The 16,956-nt window shown below is 48.0% G+C and overlaps 1 protein-coding gene across 13 annotated transcripts in view; it reads right to left on the bottom strand.

The window, feature by feature from the left end:
- Positions 1-1,082: 1,082 nt before the first annotated feature.
- Positions 1,083-16,956, bottom strand: part of ITSN2 (intersectin 2) — a 157,014-nt gene continuing 141,140 nt past the window's right edge. For 11 of the 13 annotated variants that reach the window (XM_055377547.2, XM_055377543.2, XM_019021326.4 and 8 more), the window contains 10 exons: positions 16,123-16,229; positions 14,254-14,437; positions 10,857-10,955; positions 8,984-9,151; positions 8,023-8,238; positions 7,303-7,424; positions 6,439-6,521; positions 3,427-3,510; positions 2,459-2,632; positions 1,083-1,997 (listed from right to left, as the gene is read on the bottom strand). In XM_055377547.2, the coding sequence (XP_055233522.1) occupies positions 1,840-1,997; positions 2,459-2,632; positions 3,427-3,510; positions 6,439-6,521; positions 7,303-7,424; positions 8,023-8,238; positions 8,984-9,151; positions 10,857-10,955; positions 14,254-14,437; positions 16,123-16,229 (1,395 nt within the window). In that variant the 3' untranslated portion in view covers positions 1,083-1,839. Of the gene's footprint in view, positions 1,998-2,458; positions 2,633-3,426; positions 3,511-3,535; positions 4,481-6,438; positions 6,522-7,302; positions 7,425-8,022; positions 8,239-8,983; positions 9,152-10,856; positions 10,956-14,253; positions 14,438-16,122; positions 16,230-16,956 lie in introns of those variants that run through there. The other 2 variants (XM_063696024.1, XM_063696023.1) reach the window with 1 other exon arrangement.

The following is a 16,956-nucleotide window of genomic DNA, read 5'->3' as shown; positions in this document are numbered from 1 at the left end:
AGCCAGCAGTTCACTCTGCTCCGTGAGACTGGGCCTGACTACCCAGACTTTCCCACAAGCAAGCAATATGTTCAGTTGTTTTGGTTTCATATATCCAGTGACATCTCTTACCTTTTTTATGTCTATATTTTAACCAATCAGTGCCCAGGATCTATACCTGAGTGAGTGATGGATTTTTAAATCTGAATGTGCCGGTTCTGTTTCCCAGTCCTTTGCCCAGCAATTATGTTTAAACAGAAGCGGGGGCTAGGGTGGAGGCCCAAGCCCTTGGGACATTTGAATCCTTCCTGGTTCCTCTAGCTGCCTGGAGACCTGGTCCCTTAGAAATCCGGGCCCTAGCAATTCAAATGATTCCTTCAAAAGGACTTATCTGGCCGGGCACAGTGGCTCATGCCTGTAATCCCAGCACTTTGGGAAGCTCAGGCAGGCGGATCACTTGAGGTCAGGAGTTTGAGACCAGCCTGGCCAACATGGTGAAACCCCGTCTCTACTAAAAATACAAAAATTAGCTGGGTATGGTGGTGGGCGCCTGTAGTCCCAGCTACTCAGGAGGCTGAGGCAGGAGAATTGCTTGAACCCAGGAGGCGGAGGTTGCAGTGAGCTGAGATCAAACCACTGCACTCCAGCCTAGGCGACAGAGTGAGACTCTGTCTCAAAAAAAATAAAATAAAGGGGGCAGATCTTTTCCCAGTTTTTACTGGGTTTAGTGTGTAAGACCTGTGTGCATTTCTTTGCTGTAAGTTACCGTCAGGTTATCACTCGATGATGCAAGCTGAAGGAGGGTCAGTAGCTCCCACAGAGATCATCCATTTCACCCATTAAAGAAACCTAGCCCCAGAAACACGAGATAGATTCACCAAAGTCACAGAGCAAATTAGTGGCAGAGTCAAGATGAGGCCCTGGGTCTCCTGACCTCATCCTCACTCTGTCCTTGGTTTTCCCATGTACCAGGAAGGAAACTTGGTTTCATTATAGGCAACTTGTGAAGGTACCTTTTAAGAGCCTTTCATCTGGCTGAGAAAATTAAAAAGAAAAAAAGCAGCTTTCATATAGAAAGTAAATCAGTCAGACTTTGACAGAAGTTCCATCCATAAACATATGCCTTTATTCTCTTTCTGTACATATGGGCAATGATAAAGCTTAAAGATGCATGTCCTAAGAAATATGCAAAAACAATGAATTTACATAAATAATTTATACTGCAGAAAATTAAAGTTGAAAAATATTTTCCACATTATTAGAGTTCACAGTATTTAAATCAAGTTTTCCCACTTATACTCCAGACTATATTGTCTTAGCAGAGAGTGATAAAATCTAATCAGGAATAAAATGATCAAGTTTCTGTTTTTATTCAGTGCATGAGTAGACGCTATTTCAGTATCAGGCCGCGCAAGTGTCGAGGCTGCAGCCTCTCATCCTGACCCTTCCCCTCCTGAGTGGCTGTGACCCAGCAGAGGTCACTGGCGTGGAATGGTTACAGCGTCACCAAACCACTCCACGGTGGACACATTCAACCGAGCGGTAACATCTGGTGGTCTGATGCCTCATTTCCAAGTAATACTTTGTATAGCCCTGAAAATGGAAACCTTGGCATCTAAACAGAGCTGAACATGTGAACACTAGGACAAGGCACTGTACTATGGGGTTTGGTTTCTTTATGGGAAAGGTGTTTGCATAGATTGCTAGCTATTTAGTGTGCAGGAAAACAGAGCCCCCAGCGTGCATGGCTTTGTGAGGGGTGAAGCTGCATGGTGCTCCCTCAGCCCCAAGAGAGCGCAGTCTCTCATTCTCCAGCCCCAGCCTTGTGGGCTGTTCCGCTGGTGCTGTCCTTTAGAACCCCTACAGGAGAGTTTTTTGCTCAAAAAGCTGCAGGTCAAAGCGGACCCAGACCTCCCCGGTGGGGACCTCATGCAGCAGCAGTCGGCGGGTCATAGGGCCTTTGCTTTCCTGTTCTGTTCGAATTTTTGCCACTGGAATTTCAGTGCGACCCAGGAAATCTGGTGAATAAACACAGGAGAGTCAGAAGTCTTTCTTCTTTATAAAATCATTAAAGAGCTACATCCGGAAGAAGTGGGTTCATAAAACCTTCAAATCTGAAACAAGGAACTTCTTTTGGCTCATGGCTGTTGAATGTCGTGAGTGGGTGTGTGGGGAATGATGGCAGGTTTGTGTGTGAGAAGCTGCCACATGGAATTCAAATCTCCATTCTGAGAATGCTCCAGGAGTGGTGTTCACGTCGTGTGTGTAGGGAGTGATGGGTCAAAGACCTGAAACACATCTCAGGCCACCTCCTCCCCTGAGGAAGGCCACCTACCTGCTGCCAAAGTGAGATGACACAGGCCTGTGTCACTTCCCTGAAGTGGCATGGGGTCTGCACACAGCTGAGGCCCCTAGATCTGGACTCCAGGATCTAGGAAACTGGGAAAGCCTTTAGATCCCCTGGCTGAGCGACACTTACCATCTGGTGAAAACTGGTCTCTGTCAAACAGGGTGAGACACAGCACATCTTGGTAGAGATCCTTAATAAAGAACTGGCAGTTAAAATTCCACTTGGGATTGAGTGTGTCCTGGATGGTCCTGGTGGTGTAGCTCTGGGAGCCCATGCTGATTTCACAGTATGGGTTGCTCTTTCCTGAACAAAAACAAACCACAGACACATGTGGTGCATGCAGGTAAAACGAAGCGACTGACAGTGCCCTCCCTGAGCAGAAGCAGGATTCCAGATAATGGGTCACTCGAGACCATGGCAGCAGGAGCCGCTGCCTGGGGCACCATATCCCTGTGGTCTAGTAACAGGGTCTCGAAGTTCCCAGTGCTGACAGCAGCATTAACTGGGGAGTGGCCGAGAGCTCCACCGCCAGGACCACTCCCCATGGAACAATCCTAGGTGAGTGTCACTGCAACCTGCTGCATGCTTCCTCGGCGCAGACACACTCGGGAAGGCGGGCACTGGCACTTTCTGGGAAAACAGTGATAAGAATATTGGTCCAATATGCGCATTTTAGCGGCACTGGACACACTGTTAGAAAGCATTCCTTTATTCAGTGCTCAGGAGAGTCATCAGTGGCTGGGCGCAGTGGCACTTTGTCAATGACAAAGTGCTGTAATCCCAGCACTTTGGGAGGCCGAGGCGGGCGGATCACTTGAGGTCAGGAGGTCGAGACCAGCCTGGCCAACATGGTGAAACCCTGTCTACTAAAAATACAAAAATTTGCCAGGCGTGGTGGTGCACACCTGTAATCCCAGCTATTCAGGAGGCTAAGCCTTGAGAATCACTTGTATCCCAGAGGCAGAGGTTGCAGTGAGCCAAGATCGTGCCACTGCACTCCAGCCTAGGTTACACACTGAGACTCTGTCTCAAAAAGTCATCAGCAAAAACTGGGGCAGGGCAGTTATGTCTGTTGAATGAATCAAAGCAGTATTTACCATTTGGTTTGCAGGCTTTTAATTCTGTAGCTTCAATGACATGCACCATCAGGCGCCCAATGCCTGAAGTCTTTTGGGAGCGGGCTACAAAAGAGGAAGACAAGTCTCATTAATCTCTTCTCCAAGGATGCAGACCCTGTCTTTCAAACCAACCATAACACTACCGGCTCCCTGTCCCCATCTGCCACTGCCCTGGGCCCAACAGCCCAGCATCTGGCTGCCCTGTGCCTTTCCCCAGGCTGTGTCGCCTGCTAGGAAGGCCCTGGTTGCTCTTTCTGCCCTGCCTGCTCTCTCTGCCCATCAGCATCCTACTCATCCTTCAAGATGCAGGTCTGATCCCACATCTACCTCCCAGATCCCTTCCCTCCTCTGCATCCAGTATCCCTCGCTTATGAGCAGCCCACAGCCTGCTGGGTCTGAAATCATGTGTAATGTCTGTCTCCTCTGCCAGACAGGAGCCAGGGTAGAGCATGGACTGTTTCGATCATCCTTATATTAACCCCTCAATTGCCTAGCAAATAGTAATATTAAATAATACATGGCATTTGTGCAGCACTTAATAGCAGCTAACATTTACTGGATACTTTGTGTTAGGCATGTGCTAGACTTATGTAAATTATATTATTTAAACTGCATAATTACCTGATAATGTAGCTCCCCATTTTACTGATGAGAAACACTGAGGCTTAGAAAGGACTGGAGTGTGATCCACTCAGAGCTGCTAAATGGCAGGGTCAACACTTAAACAAACATCAGATACTGAAGTCCAGGCCCAGTTAAGCCTAGCACAGAGCCTGGCACAAAGTAATTGACAAATGTGGGAAGGACTGAACGCACGGACGATGCACAGCAACATATGCAGATGCTGATGGGAAGCAAAACTCAGGCAGAAAAACCGGATTGACATCTTTGGCCAATTAAGAGATCATATGTGTTATGAAATGATCATTGATTTTTCAACAGCAAGCTTTTAAAGTACCATTAAAATAACATTAAATTAGCAAAAGCTGTTTTAAACATACCTTTTAGGAGTATATAACAAAATAGGGGAAACCTGAATAAAAAAACACATAAAGAGCTGCAACTATAGCAGCCAGGAAGCTGGTGGGAGGCCCGGGCAGGAGGGCGGGCTGCATGGGGGCCCGGCGGGAAGGAAGGTGGATGCAGGGGGCCGGCGGGGAGGAAGGTGGAGATGCAGCTGGCTCAGAGCACAAGCCCCCTGTGGGGTGGAGGCCACAGGCCGGCCTGGCACAGCTGGAGATGCAGCAGGGAGGTTGGGGCCTGGCATTCATGTGGAGGCTGGAGAAGAATGTGGGAGTTCTGGTCTGAAGGCCACGGTGGGGCAGGCTGGGGTGGGGGGTGCTTTACAAAGACCACTGCAGCTCCACTGAGCAGGTGAGTGATCTGTGCCATGAACAGAGAGGACATCACCAGTGCAACAAATCTGGAGCCCCACCGGCATAAGTCACATGCTGGCCCCGATGTGGGAGGGAATTGCCTTGAGGGAGCTTATGGCCATTAAGTGAGAAAAGCAGGGACTGAGAGGACACAAGCAGAGGCAACAGAGGATGAGAGCCCGGAGGATGATCGCAGCCTCAGGACAGCGGGGGCTCCAGGTAGAAGTCACACTGGTTAGGGCAAGAGGGTGTCATGGAGGAGGCTGTGTTTGACGTGGGCCTTGAAGGATGGGAAGAATTTAAGGTGAGGGCAGAGCACCTGAGCTGGAGGGGGAGCTCACATGGGAAGGCCAGGCAGGGCAACAATGGGCTGCTCAACTAGGCAGCTGGATGGGCCGGGCACAGGAAAGAGCTAGGGACGGGGCTGGGTGGCAGGTAATAGTGGGGATGGGCCCTGAGTGTGGGGTAAGAAATGTGTCCTTAATTTGGGAGGCAATAGTGAAGATACTTCAGCAGGAAGAGGTATAAGAGCAGCTCTGGAAAAAAGAATACTCCAGAAATGAAGAGGATGGGTGGCAGAGAGGAAAGAGAGCCTTGTGCTGCAGCCTGGGTGGGAGATCAGGGGGCCTGTGATACGGGGACAGGAAAGGGCGATGGGAAAGTGGCGAGGGAGGAGGACTGCAGTGCAGCTGACCAGGTGTGAAGTGCCAGGGAGGGGCCTGGGTGGCCAGGGACCACACTACTGTCCACAGAGGGTCCCAGGAGGAGCTGCTGCTGGAAGGAGGCTGGTGGTCCCTTGGGAAAAGCCGATGTGTGATGTGGGAGCAGTGGGGCAGGTGGTTCTCTGGAGGGCGCTGTTCAGAGGCGTGGGCTTGGGAGAGTGTGGCTAGCCTGACCCTGAAGCTGGGGGTCGGTGGGGTCCCCGAGGGACAGCGCTACAGAGGTGGGGGAGAGGCCTGGGCAAGGGTGGAAGAAGAGCTGGGAAGGCGGCCATGGGGTCCAGAGGGAAGGCAGAGCCTCAGTGACTGCCATCAGTGCAGGGAGCTGGGGCAGGGAAAGTGAGCTGAGCCACTAACTAGGCCACTGGTGTCACTGGTGGGGACAGGACGTGGACTGAAGTCTGGTGAAGTGAGAAGGGGGAGGAGGCAGGGGCAGAAGGATGGGGAGAGGGCAGACTTAGGGTCTAGGCCCCCTGGCTGCAAAGGGAGAGGGTGGATGGCAGGCCCTAGAGGAGGGTGAGGAGGAGCAGTGGCTGCTCAGGAGCTGAAGGGAGACAGACCACAGGCGTGGCATGTAATGGAGCACCACAGCCCAAGCAGAGGTGAGGTGAGTCATGGAGAGAAAGGAGTGGAGAAGGTGCAGTGGAGTGGGGGGGATAGAGGTGGTGCAGAGAGGGAGGTCCCGGAGCTGGCACTGCCAGCCCGTGTCTGTGTGGGCAGGAGCCCCAGGGAGGTTTGCAGTGGCAGCTTCAAGAGGGGAGGGCTCTCTGGTCTGATCCCGCAGCAGGTCTGGTCTTTCAGACCCGTCCCCATATCATCAGCCTGACTGCAGGAGCAGTGGCCGGCATTCCTAGGGCCCCTGGGGGCTGCGTCCCACCCTCCGGGCACCCCGATACCTTGGTAAGCTTTCTCGCGCTTCTTCTTCTCGGTGTCGATGTACTGCTCAGACGCCGCCTTGATCTTCTGCACCCAGGCGGTCCTACAGGAGAAGCAGGGGCAGCCGTTGGCCGCATCCCACCCTCACAGGTCAGCGTGGAGCCCCAGAGCTCTGCACATGTTCTTCAGTCTTTTTGCTAACCTCAACTTTCACAAGTTTCCTATCAAAGACCTGATATTAGTCAACTGAAAGATGCTTATGCTAATGGAGTATGAGAGCTGGTAGTGACCCTTCTTGACTGACCACAAAATGCCAGGCACTCACAAGGCGCTGGGACCTGGAGACAGATGATGCATTGGCCCCACGGATGATACCTGGCACGAGGGGTTCTAGCGCACACAGAGGAGCAGCAGCACCCCCCGGGTTGGCGCCGCGGAGGCACTGTTGGAGCTGCAGCCTGAAGGAAGCTGGGAACAGCGGGGATGGCACCCACACAAGGGCGCCTGGGGGGCGAAAGTCTGCAGGTGGAGGGACGAGGGCTGAGGCCTGCAGCCCAAGGAGGCCTCGGAAACCAGCAAAGCACAGTGGGCTGTCGCCTGCGGGCAGCCCCTGCAGGGACTGTAGCAGGGCCTCAGGTGCTGATCTGCCATTTGGGAAGGCTGCTGAGTGGTGTGGGGAGAGACTAGAAGCCGGGAAGCATGTTAGGAGGCAGCTGCAGTGACCAAGGCCTACCATGGGACTGGAGCAGAGGGGACGTGTTAAGAGAGGTTCAGGATACAGAATTAGTGGGGCTTGAGCACGGCTGGAGATGGGTTTATGGCAGAGGGAGACGTCCAGGCCTTCTCCCAGAGTTCAAGGCAGGCCACACATGGTCAGGACTGACCTCTCATTAATGTTGTCTGTTCGGAGGGTGTAGACCCGATCAATGTGGGAAATGTGGAAGACAGGCTCATCGCTGGAAGGGTCTGTGGGCAGTTTCACCAAGACTTCATTCAGGAAAATGGGCTGAAAGAATTAGGGCCAAAACACAGGCTGTGAGATGGGCTAGAACACTCCACCCGCCTATGTCCAGAGAGAGTTCTGTTTGTTCTGAAGAGCCTTGTTGAGAAGGAGAAAGGGGTCTAGCGTCTAAGGTCTTCTACACAGAACAAATGAAACCTCCATTTGTAAGAACAATGAAGCCTCCATTTCTGGAAAAGTCATTATTGAGGTGGGTCAGGTGTTGGGACTGGGTGGGGACAGGAGCTCCAAGCGCCCATGACGGCTGGTGCAAAAGGCTCTCTCTGCTAGCAACGCTGGTGCTGTGCTGGGGCTCGGCTTACAGAGACCCAATGCTGAATGCACACAGTGGTGAGCCCAGGTGTCACGCTGGCCAGGAGGAAGCCAGAATCTCAGCTGGAATCTGGCTGACGGCCTGTGGCAGGTGGGGAGTGCCCAGCTGCATGGGGCCCTTCCCGTGGGAAGCAGCAAAGGAAGCACGAGCGATCTGGAACCAGGTGAGGAGGGTCCCGTAAGGCCAGCTCAGGGTCTGCCAGGAAGGCCTTAAGATAGAGGCAACACCTCATTAGGCCCCTGATGCTACCGCCAGACGCGTGATACTCACCGTTTTATACATTTTGAATTGAGCATTGGACTTCGAGCTGAAAAGTTTCTCAGAGCCAGAGGAAACAGCAAACTGCTTGACCATGTAGGTAAGAAGCAGGAAGTCATTGAAGAGGAATCCGTGCAGTTCCTTGTTGCTCTTGGTCTTGTGTAATTTCCCACTGTGTAAGAGCTTCCGGGGCCCCAGGCAGTTGGTGAGAGAGTTGAAAATAAGTTGCTTAAAGAGAAAGAAAATTTCACTTTTTAAATCCCGGCACAAACCATCCAGTGCCCCTGAGAGGCCAGTGCCCTGGGCCTGAGGATACTGTGGTGGAGTTTTCTAGGTGGGAATGTGGCTAGAATCATTCACTTTGCATGAAAGATCCTTAAATACATTACTCTTCAGAGTCCAAACTGGCCCAGTGAAAATCATTACTTCTAGCCACAGAACACTGATTCTACCAGCTGAATTCAAAGAACTCAAAACAAAAAATCCCAGTGTTCTCTCCTTAGGAGAAAGGAAGATGACAATCCAAGAAGGAATGCCCTTCATGCCTGCAATCCCAGCACTGTTGGGAGACAGAGGCGGGAGGATCACTTGACGCCAGGAGTTCAAGACCAGCCTGGCCAACATGGTGAAACCCCAGCTCTACTAAAAATACGAAAATTAGCTGGGCATCGTAGCAGATGCCTGTAGTCCCAGCTACTTGGGAGATGGAGGCCAGAGAATCGCTCCAACCCGGGAGGCAGAGCTTGCAGTGAGCCGAGATGATCTCGCCACTGCACTCCAGCCTGGGCGACAGTGAGACTCCGTCTCAAAAAAAAAAAAAAAAAAAAAGAAAAAAAAATGCCTTTGCAGGGGCAGGGTGGTGAGTCCACGCAGGCTGCCTAAGGTGCAGACTGTCCACGTGAGGGAAGGCTCGGAGCTGGTTCCCCACCCAGAGCCTCCCTGGAGGCGCACGGCTTAACCACACAGGCCTGACCTCCGCGAGGCCTTCACACTGCACATGCGCTTGGATCCACTCCAGTCTGTCCGAGTTTTCCTTCTCCCGAACTCCCTCATTCACTTGAGAGCACAGCTCCTCTGCCCGCTCGAGGGCCAGCTTTAGGGAGGAATGGTCCGCATCGCTCTCCGGGGTGTTCTCCAGAATCTGGAAAAGAATGGGCAGCGTCACATGGGGGAGCTGCGTCTCTCACCTGCCCACCCGGACCTTCGCAGGACCGCTCCTCCAACCCCATGTTATGGACTGCTTCCGTGCCCTGGAAATGCGGCGGTGAACAAGGCGACACTTTCCGCCCCTGAGAAACTCGTACTCCCACAAGTTCTTGGGGACACAGGGACAGGTAACGCTGTTGTGACAAGGTGACAGTGCCAAATGGATCAAGTGCTCTGAACTGTGTGGGTCTCCGGTTGCTCTCCGACTGGCTCCTGGTAATAGGCGGGAGCCTCCCGACTCCTTCCGAAATTTAAGCCATGTAAGGGTGCGCCCTCCTGTATAAACTGGCTGCAGCTGTGCTAAGTGTGAACTTGCTGAATAGCAATGGTTCATAACAATTTTGGGGTCACTGATCCTTTTGAAAAAAATCTGATGAAAGCAATGACTCCCATGCCACAGGAAAAATACAATAAAATCACATTGTCAGCATGTGGAAGAAATGCATTCTGTTCATTCTGAAGCGATTTCAAACGACGCATGCTGCAACTGTGAACGCACAGAGGCCAGAATACAAATGTGTGTGGTCCCTCCAGAAATTAGGGGCCATCACCAGATGCCCCGTCTGTACTCTCTCACTCTAGTCAGATGAGTGCACAGTCCTTCGTTTACAATTCCAAAATGCAGAAAAGCCTGAGAGCCTAAAGTTTTTATTCAGTACCCATTTGGTGGCAAAATCTGACCTAAACAGAAGAGATATATTTACTTACTCTCCTTACAGTGATTGTTCTTATGTTCCACTGTAGGAATATTAGTGTGTCTGGTTATAAGTGCTACCCTAAGGCTCAGTTGAGGAGTCATATATTATATGGTATTTGAGCTACATTCCGAATTCTGAAACACATCTGGCCCCAAGTATTTCAATGAAGGGGCTGTGAACCTGCTTTATGGTTCAGTTTAGTGCAGGCATCTATCACATGAGGTCTATGTTGAGGTCACACAGCTAACAGACCAAAAGTCAAGGAATCATCAACAGAAGTAACAAGCTTATCATATTCCTGCTGCTTTTCTTTGTAAGTTACTGTAATCAATGGTTAATCGTGGGATAATCTTTTGTAAAGTCTGCCTTTTCCTTAGAAGGCTTATGGGCTCAAGAGGGCCCTATTGCTTATCAAAAAGAAAGCTGGAAGGAATTTTAGAAGGAATGTTGAAGCCGAATACAGCGAGGGACACAAATGAACTCTATTTACGATGTGCCGAGTGGAGCCTCCTGGGACATCTAGGAAAGGTGTTCAGGGTGGATGGAGGCAGATCTCAGAGGAAAGACTGGAGTCTAAGGTTACTCTGGTCTTTCTCTGGGTTCAAGATGGGCTCCACAACTGGAGACCTAGAGGGGCCTTTCCCTGCCTGGACAAGTACACTTATGACTTTGAGATGCTGGGGAGTTTCTTGAAAGGTGGGTGACAGGTTACCCAAGTGACACTGGATTCCTCTCTGATTTGCCCACTTCAAGGATTCAGCGTGTTTCTGTGCACACACACACACAGGCATCTGGTCCCCGGGACAGTGGGATCACTTGTGCGGTGTCACACTGTGTGCGGGGTGGGGTGGCATGCTCAGGGCTCCCTGAGGATCTGGCCTCTGTGGACCTCAGCGCATCCTGCTCCTAACTCAGACCCCACTGCCCGGCCTGCACACTCACACTTCTGATGAGCAGTGGGTAGCGGGTGATCCTCTGCATGGGTTTCAGCAAGAAGCTGGAGAGGGGCATTCCTTTACACCGCGGGTCAGATGCCAGCTTCTGCAAAACAACAGCGAGGATCGTGAGGAAATCACAGCTCCGATCACAGGAAGCACTGGTCTTTGATCGCCTTTTAGATTTCACATTTCTTTTATTTATTTATGTTTCTCCCTGTCTTACTGTTTTAGAATTTTTTTTAGGTGCGTGTTCTATTTTTTATTTTTATTTTAAAATTTGTATATATTCACAACATACAAGTGTAATTTTGCTACACTGATATGTCGCACTGTAGTAAAGTGAGGGCCTTCGACTTTCTTTTAAATAACTCAGGATCTAAAATGATACCTATTAGGTTCACAGTAGGAATATCTCAGCTCATGTGCCAAGCCCAGCAGATGCTCCTCAGCTCTTTCCCATGACCTGTGCTGGGACTGTCCCCTGCCCTCTCTTCTCGGAGCTGATTCACACTTGACCCTCAAGACTCAGGTCCTGCTTCCCCTTGTCCAGGCTCTCCCCTGGGACACCTTCCCTCCTTTCCATGACCCTCCCTGGCCACCTTTAGCATACACCACATGTGCACCAGGTGATACAGGGAGAGGCATCATGTTTCAGTGTCTCTATTCCACACCCGACTGTGAACGCCAGGCCCAGGGCCCACATCCTACTTGCCTCTACCCCTAGCTCTGGTACACTGCCTGAAGACAGCAGCTGCTGCTCTAGGATGGCAGCTTTTAATGACTAAAAAGTACACTCACTGTAATCCGCCTAATCATTTCCCCACTACTGGATATTTAAATTGCCCCCCTTTTGTTTTGGCCGTATCTATATATGTTGCGATCACAAGCATCTTCGTGCTTCTTATTTCCATATTTTCTGAGTCTTTTTAAAAAGTAACATTTTAGAACACAGCTTATTGCTAGATTTTGCTTTTTAAGGTAACCTATAGCAGGCCTTTCATGAGGCAGTATTTTTATTTATTTTGACTACTGTTACAATTGTGATGACTTTGAAATCCTATTTACATCATTATTTTAAAACATGCACATATACTAACAATTCTCAGTTTATCTCATTATTCTGATGAATGTTTAATTCTATGGTCTTGGTTTCCATGTTTCTTCCAGTTCATTTCGAGGCAACTCCCCGCCTCCTACCCTTATCACAAATCGAAGGGCTCTGTCCTCAGTGCCTTATATTGAATCATTTTTGCATCCCTGAGATCATCGTAAGGAAAAATATGATAATCATTTATTGAATGCTAATAGTAGTGTGTTGGTCTCTGAGTTAAAGTCCTTTAAAAGTATTGTGTGATAATCTCCTTTTATAGATGAGGGGACTGAAGGCACCCACATGTTAAATAACTTGCCTCTGGTCACACAATTAGACAGTGACGGGGCCGAGATTCTGAAGCCTGTCTTGTTCTAAGCATAGTATGCTATAGCCTCCTGAGATAATCCTATTTGGTTATGATAGGCTCTTCTTTTCATGTAATGCTTAATTTTATGAACTGTTACTTTAATTAAGAGTTTAACAGCTGTATTTGTAAATGATAGTGGGTTTTAACTTAAACAGGCCTTGGAATCATGGCTACTTTTGCTTTACAGAATGAATTAGGTGACCTTTCTACTTTTTCCTATCATCTGTAACAGTCTGTATAATATAGAATAATCTATTCCTTTAGAGTTGGAGAGAATTCACTGTTAAATCCATCAAGTGAACCCAGCTTCTTTTCTGGGGTAAGTTTCTCAATTTTCTCCTTGGTGTATAGTATCGTAATAGTAAGATTTTCTATTTTTAAAAGATTTTCTATTCTTATTGAGCCAGTTTTCAAGTTTTAATAGAAAATTACAAATTTTGTTCATGTTTTCACATTTGTTAGCATGTCTTTTGGAATTACGTGCGCTTTAATTTAAGAGATCTCCTTACATCCATTCTGTTACTTGTGTTTTTTCCTCTTTTTCTATTAGATTCATCAGTTACATTTTATTACCTCTCTTCAATGTAACAGTTCTTGGATATATTGATATAATTTGTGCTTTTTACCTTTATTACTTCCTCCATTTTCCTTTTCTAATTTCTATTCTCTGCCTAAACATCTTTATATTTTATTCTTACTTTCTATTCTTTTCTGATAATGAAAATATTTAAATTATGTACTCTCCTTAAGTACTGATATGGCTGTTTAATATATCCCAATATGCAGTATTTCATGAACAAAAAAACCCAACAGGAAATATGAAAAAAAGCAAGAAAACAGATTTTACTTTCAATTTCCTCACCATTTTAACAGGTATAATAATAGTTTCTACTACTGAACAACATCAATGCAAATAACTTCTCAAAATATGACTTTCTATTATAATAACCTGTACGAAGGATGTTGTTGACTCATTACATTATACACAGTGTTCTCTCTCTGAGTACAGCTGTAGCTTTACTTCTCATGTTTAACTTGTGACGTGGCATCACGGAACTGATCCTTTCTTCTTCTGCTCATCAGTTTCTGGAAGCTTTGATGACATCTGTGCACACTTCTGGTATATTTACAGGATCACAGATATGCATTTTATATATTATCCTAATTCCTGGTATCATCTTTGTTTCCTACTCTCATTTCCTTTTGTCCAAGTTTATTCATCTAGTTATTTTAAATTTTATCTTGTTGCATTTTATATATTTGAGTAAGCTATTTTAGGGCCGGGCACGGTGGCTTACACCTGTAATCCAGGCACTTTGGGAGGCCAAGGTGGGCCGATCACCTGAGGTCAGGAGTTCGAAATCAACCTGGCCAACATGGTGAAACCCCGTCTCTACTAAAAATACAAAAATTAGCCAGGTGTGGTGGCACATGCCTCTAATCCCAGCTACTTTGGAGGCTGAGGTAGGAGAATCTCTTGAACTTGGGAGGCAGAGGTTGCAGTGAGCCAAGATCATACCACTGCATTCCAGCCTGGGCAACCGAGCGAGATTCTGTTTAAAAAAAAAAAAAAAAAAAAAAGAGTAAGCTATTTTATACTCTTTCTGGAATAAGGCAGGTATTAAATGAAGGCAATTTACAAAATTAAGAAAGTGACATTCTGGTTGTTTCTTGGGAGTATAAAGTAGCTAATAAGTAAGTATGCTTAAAAAAAAACACTGCTATCAGATGGGGAAAAAATGATGGTCCCAGTGCCAGGAAAAAATCAGGTCTACATAAAGGCAACACAAAACAATCGGAAAATTCTCTGCCGTTTTGGTGTTTCCTTTGGAAACTGATGGGGATGCCCTTCTCCATTGCTGGGATTCCCTGTTGGGCTACTGTGTGCTGTTGCCTCCAGCCTCAGAAGGAGCTGACCTGCAAGGCCCAGAATGGAATTACCTTTAAAAATTCTTTGAAATCTGTGTCTTCATCTGTCTTCTGCTGTAACAGAGCTGCTCCATTAAGCTGGCAGCTGCAGAACCTGATGTAAGCCTGCATGTGCGACAGCTCAGCTGCCAGGATGTCCCCAATCATCTGCACCGGCATCTTCTCGCCCCCGGTCTTCTTCCGCACCCGCAAAGCCCTGCCAAGAACACACTCTCATTTTGTGTTTCTAAGTGAATGACTTAGGTAACTGAAGGATGAATCCCATGGCAGACCAATGGTAATGATAACCAGTGAGTTACCTAAGAACCTCTGGCACTGGGAAGGAGAACTCAAGAGGAAGAGGAGATAGCTTGGGCCAAAAGCTCTGCTGGTCAAGCCAACCGGGGTGTGATGTTAGCAAAGAAAAAAAAAAGTAAATAAAGTCCCTACAGTTGGGTGGGCTGGGCACGGTGGCTCATGCCTCTAATCCCAGCATTTTGGGAGGCCAAGGCAAGAGGATTGCTTGAGCTCAGGAGTTCGAGACCAGCTTGGGCAACATAGTGAGACCCTGTCTCTACAAAAATGAAAAATTAGCTGGGCATGGTGGTGCACGCCTGTAGTTCCAGCTACTCCGAAGGCTGAGGTAGGAGGATCGCTTGAATCCAGGAGTTCAAGTTGGGTGCAGTGAGCTACGATCACACCACTGCACTGCAGCTTGGGTGACAGAGTGAGACCTTGCCTCTAAAAATAATAAAAATAAAAATAAATTTAAAAAATATACACCTGGGTGGCTGGGCATGGTGGCTCACGCCTGTAATCCCAGCACTTTGAGAGGCTGAGGTGGGTGGATCACGAGGTCAGGAGATTGAGACCATCCTGGCTGACACAGTGAAACACCATCTCTACTAAAAATACAAAAAATTAGCCGGGCGCAGTGGTGGGCGCCTGTAGTCCCAGCTACTCGGGAGGCTGAGGCAGGAGAATGGCATGAACCCGGGAGGCAGAGCTGGCAGTGAGCCGAGATTGCGCCACCGCACTCTAGCCTGGGTGAGAGAGCGGGACTCCGTCTCAAAAAAAAAAAAAAAAAAAAAAAAAATTAGCCAGGTGTGGTGGTGGGTCCCTGTCGTCCCAGCTACTTGGGAGGCTGAGGCAGGAGAATGGTGTGAACCCAGGAGGCGGAGGTTGCAGTGAGCTGAGACTGTGCCACTGCACTCCAGCCTGGGCGACACAGTGAGACTCCATCTCAAAAAAAAAAAAAATACACTTGGGTGTTTCAAGGCCTGTAGAATTGTTTTGGTTTCACCTTAGCTTCTTGGCAAAGTTTCTTTTGAAAGATTCTAACTTGTTCTTGGTTGAACCAAGAAGGAAATTTTCAGTCTGTAAGAGAAAAAAGGGAGCAGGAGCCGCAGGGGCCAGGTGTGGAGGCAGAGAGGCACTATCCCCGAGGGAAGCTGGGACTGCTCATCCTCCCTTGGGGGGCCTGTCCTCACAGCCACGAAGGATGGAAAATCACCCCAACAGTAGAACTTCACATGGGGATAGAGACTTAGGAGGCCACCAAACTAGGCAGTTTTATCTGCGCCGTGAGCTGCAGCTCTCCTCTGACTCTTCTGCCCTGCCAGGGTCAAGGACATCTTATATCTTGGAATCATAGATTGATATGTTGTTTAATGATTTAATTTTTTCTTTATCAAAATATTTTATTATATTTCTTTACTTTCTTCAATACTTATATATTTTATAGTCACAGGATATTTCATAAAATGATAATAAAATAACAAGCCTGAGGAAGCAGAAAGCAGTTGAAGTTCCTTTGCTAAGAAGCCCTTGCAGAGGGTTTTGTGTGAGTCTGTCTGGGGGCTTTGGGGTCAGCGGCAATGACAGGTGATGCTCAGGACTCACTTCAGCAGCTTTGTGTTGGACATGATGAGCTCCTTCCAGTTAACAAAAATCAGGGCCATCTCCCCTTCAGTGAGAAAGCCTGACTCTGCCATGCGTTTCTGAAAAACCTAAAGTCAAAACATAGAAAAACTAGTTAGCTTAAGTGTGGATACACAGCCTACGTGTGGTCTAAATCAAACAATGTCTTCATAAACTGAAACTAATCAGATCAAATAACGTCGTCATAAACTGAAGCTAATCATCCAAATAAGCATACTTATGACACATTTTATACTGCATAATGTTCTTTCTTTTTGCCAGTGCAGCTCTTATCAAGGCTAGTTCCAAGGACTGAATCTAGTAATCTGGTTAAGAGGAGATTTTCAGATTTCTCTCTTAGGGATGTTATGAAGGTTAAATAAAGCCATGGGCATGAACACCTAGGCACTGTACAAGCTTGCAGGATTGAGGAAGCAGGCCATTGTTAGGTGGAGCATCGTAGAGTTCTAGACAACAATTTGTGAGACATTCAACGGGAGAACCAGAGTAACAACTTATGCCATCCCTAAGATAACTCCAAACAGATGTGGGTTTCAGAAGTTGGCTGCTGAGGAAGAAATAGTAATACTCTACATCTGTATTACATAGCACTTAAGGATTTATAAAGCACTGATATGTACAAATATGCAGATGCTTGTGTGTGTGTACACGCATGCGTGTGTGTTTGCAGGGTTCTCAAGTAGCTTCACGGGTGATGGAGGTGAAGCTGAGTCAGGTATTATTATTCCCAATTGACCTATGAAGAAATAAAGGCTTAGAGGGAGACTTGCTCAAGATCACAAAGACAGAATATGA

Source organism: Gorilla gorilla, chromosome 12, assembly GCF_029281585.2.
Source record: "Gorilla gorilla gorilla isolate KB3781 chromosome 12, NHGRI_mGorGor1-v2.1_pri, whole genome shotgun sequence".
Lineage (NCBI taxonomy): Eukaryota > Metazoa > Chordata > Mammalia > Primates > Hominidae > Gorilla > Gorilla gorilla.
Note: the sequence above shows the minus strand (reverse complement) of the source record. Positions and strands in the feature narration are given on the sequence as shown.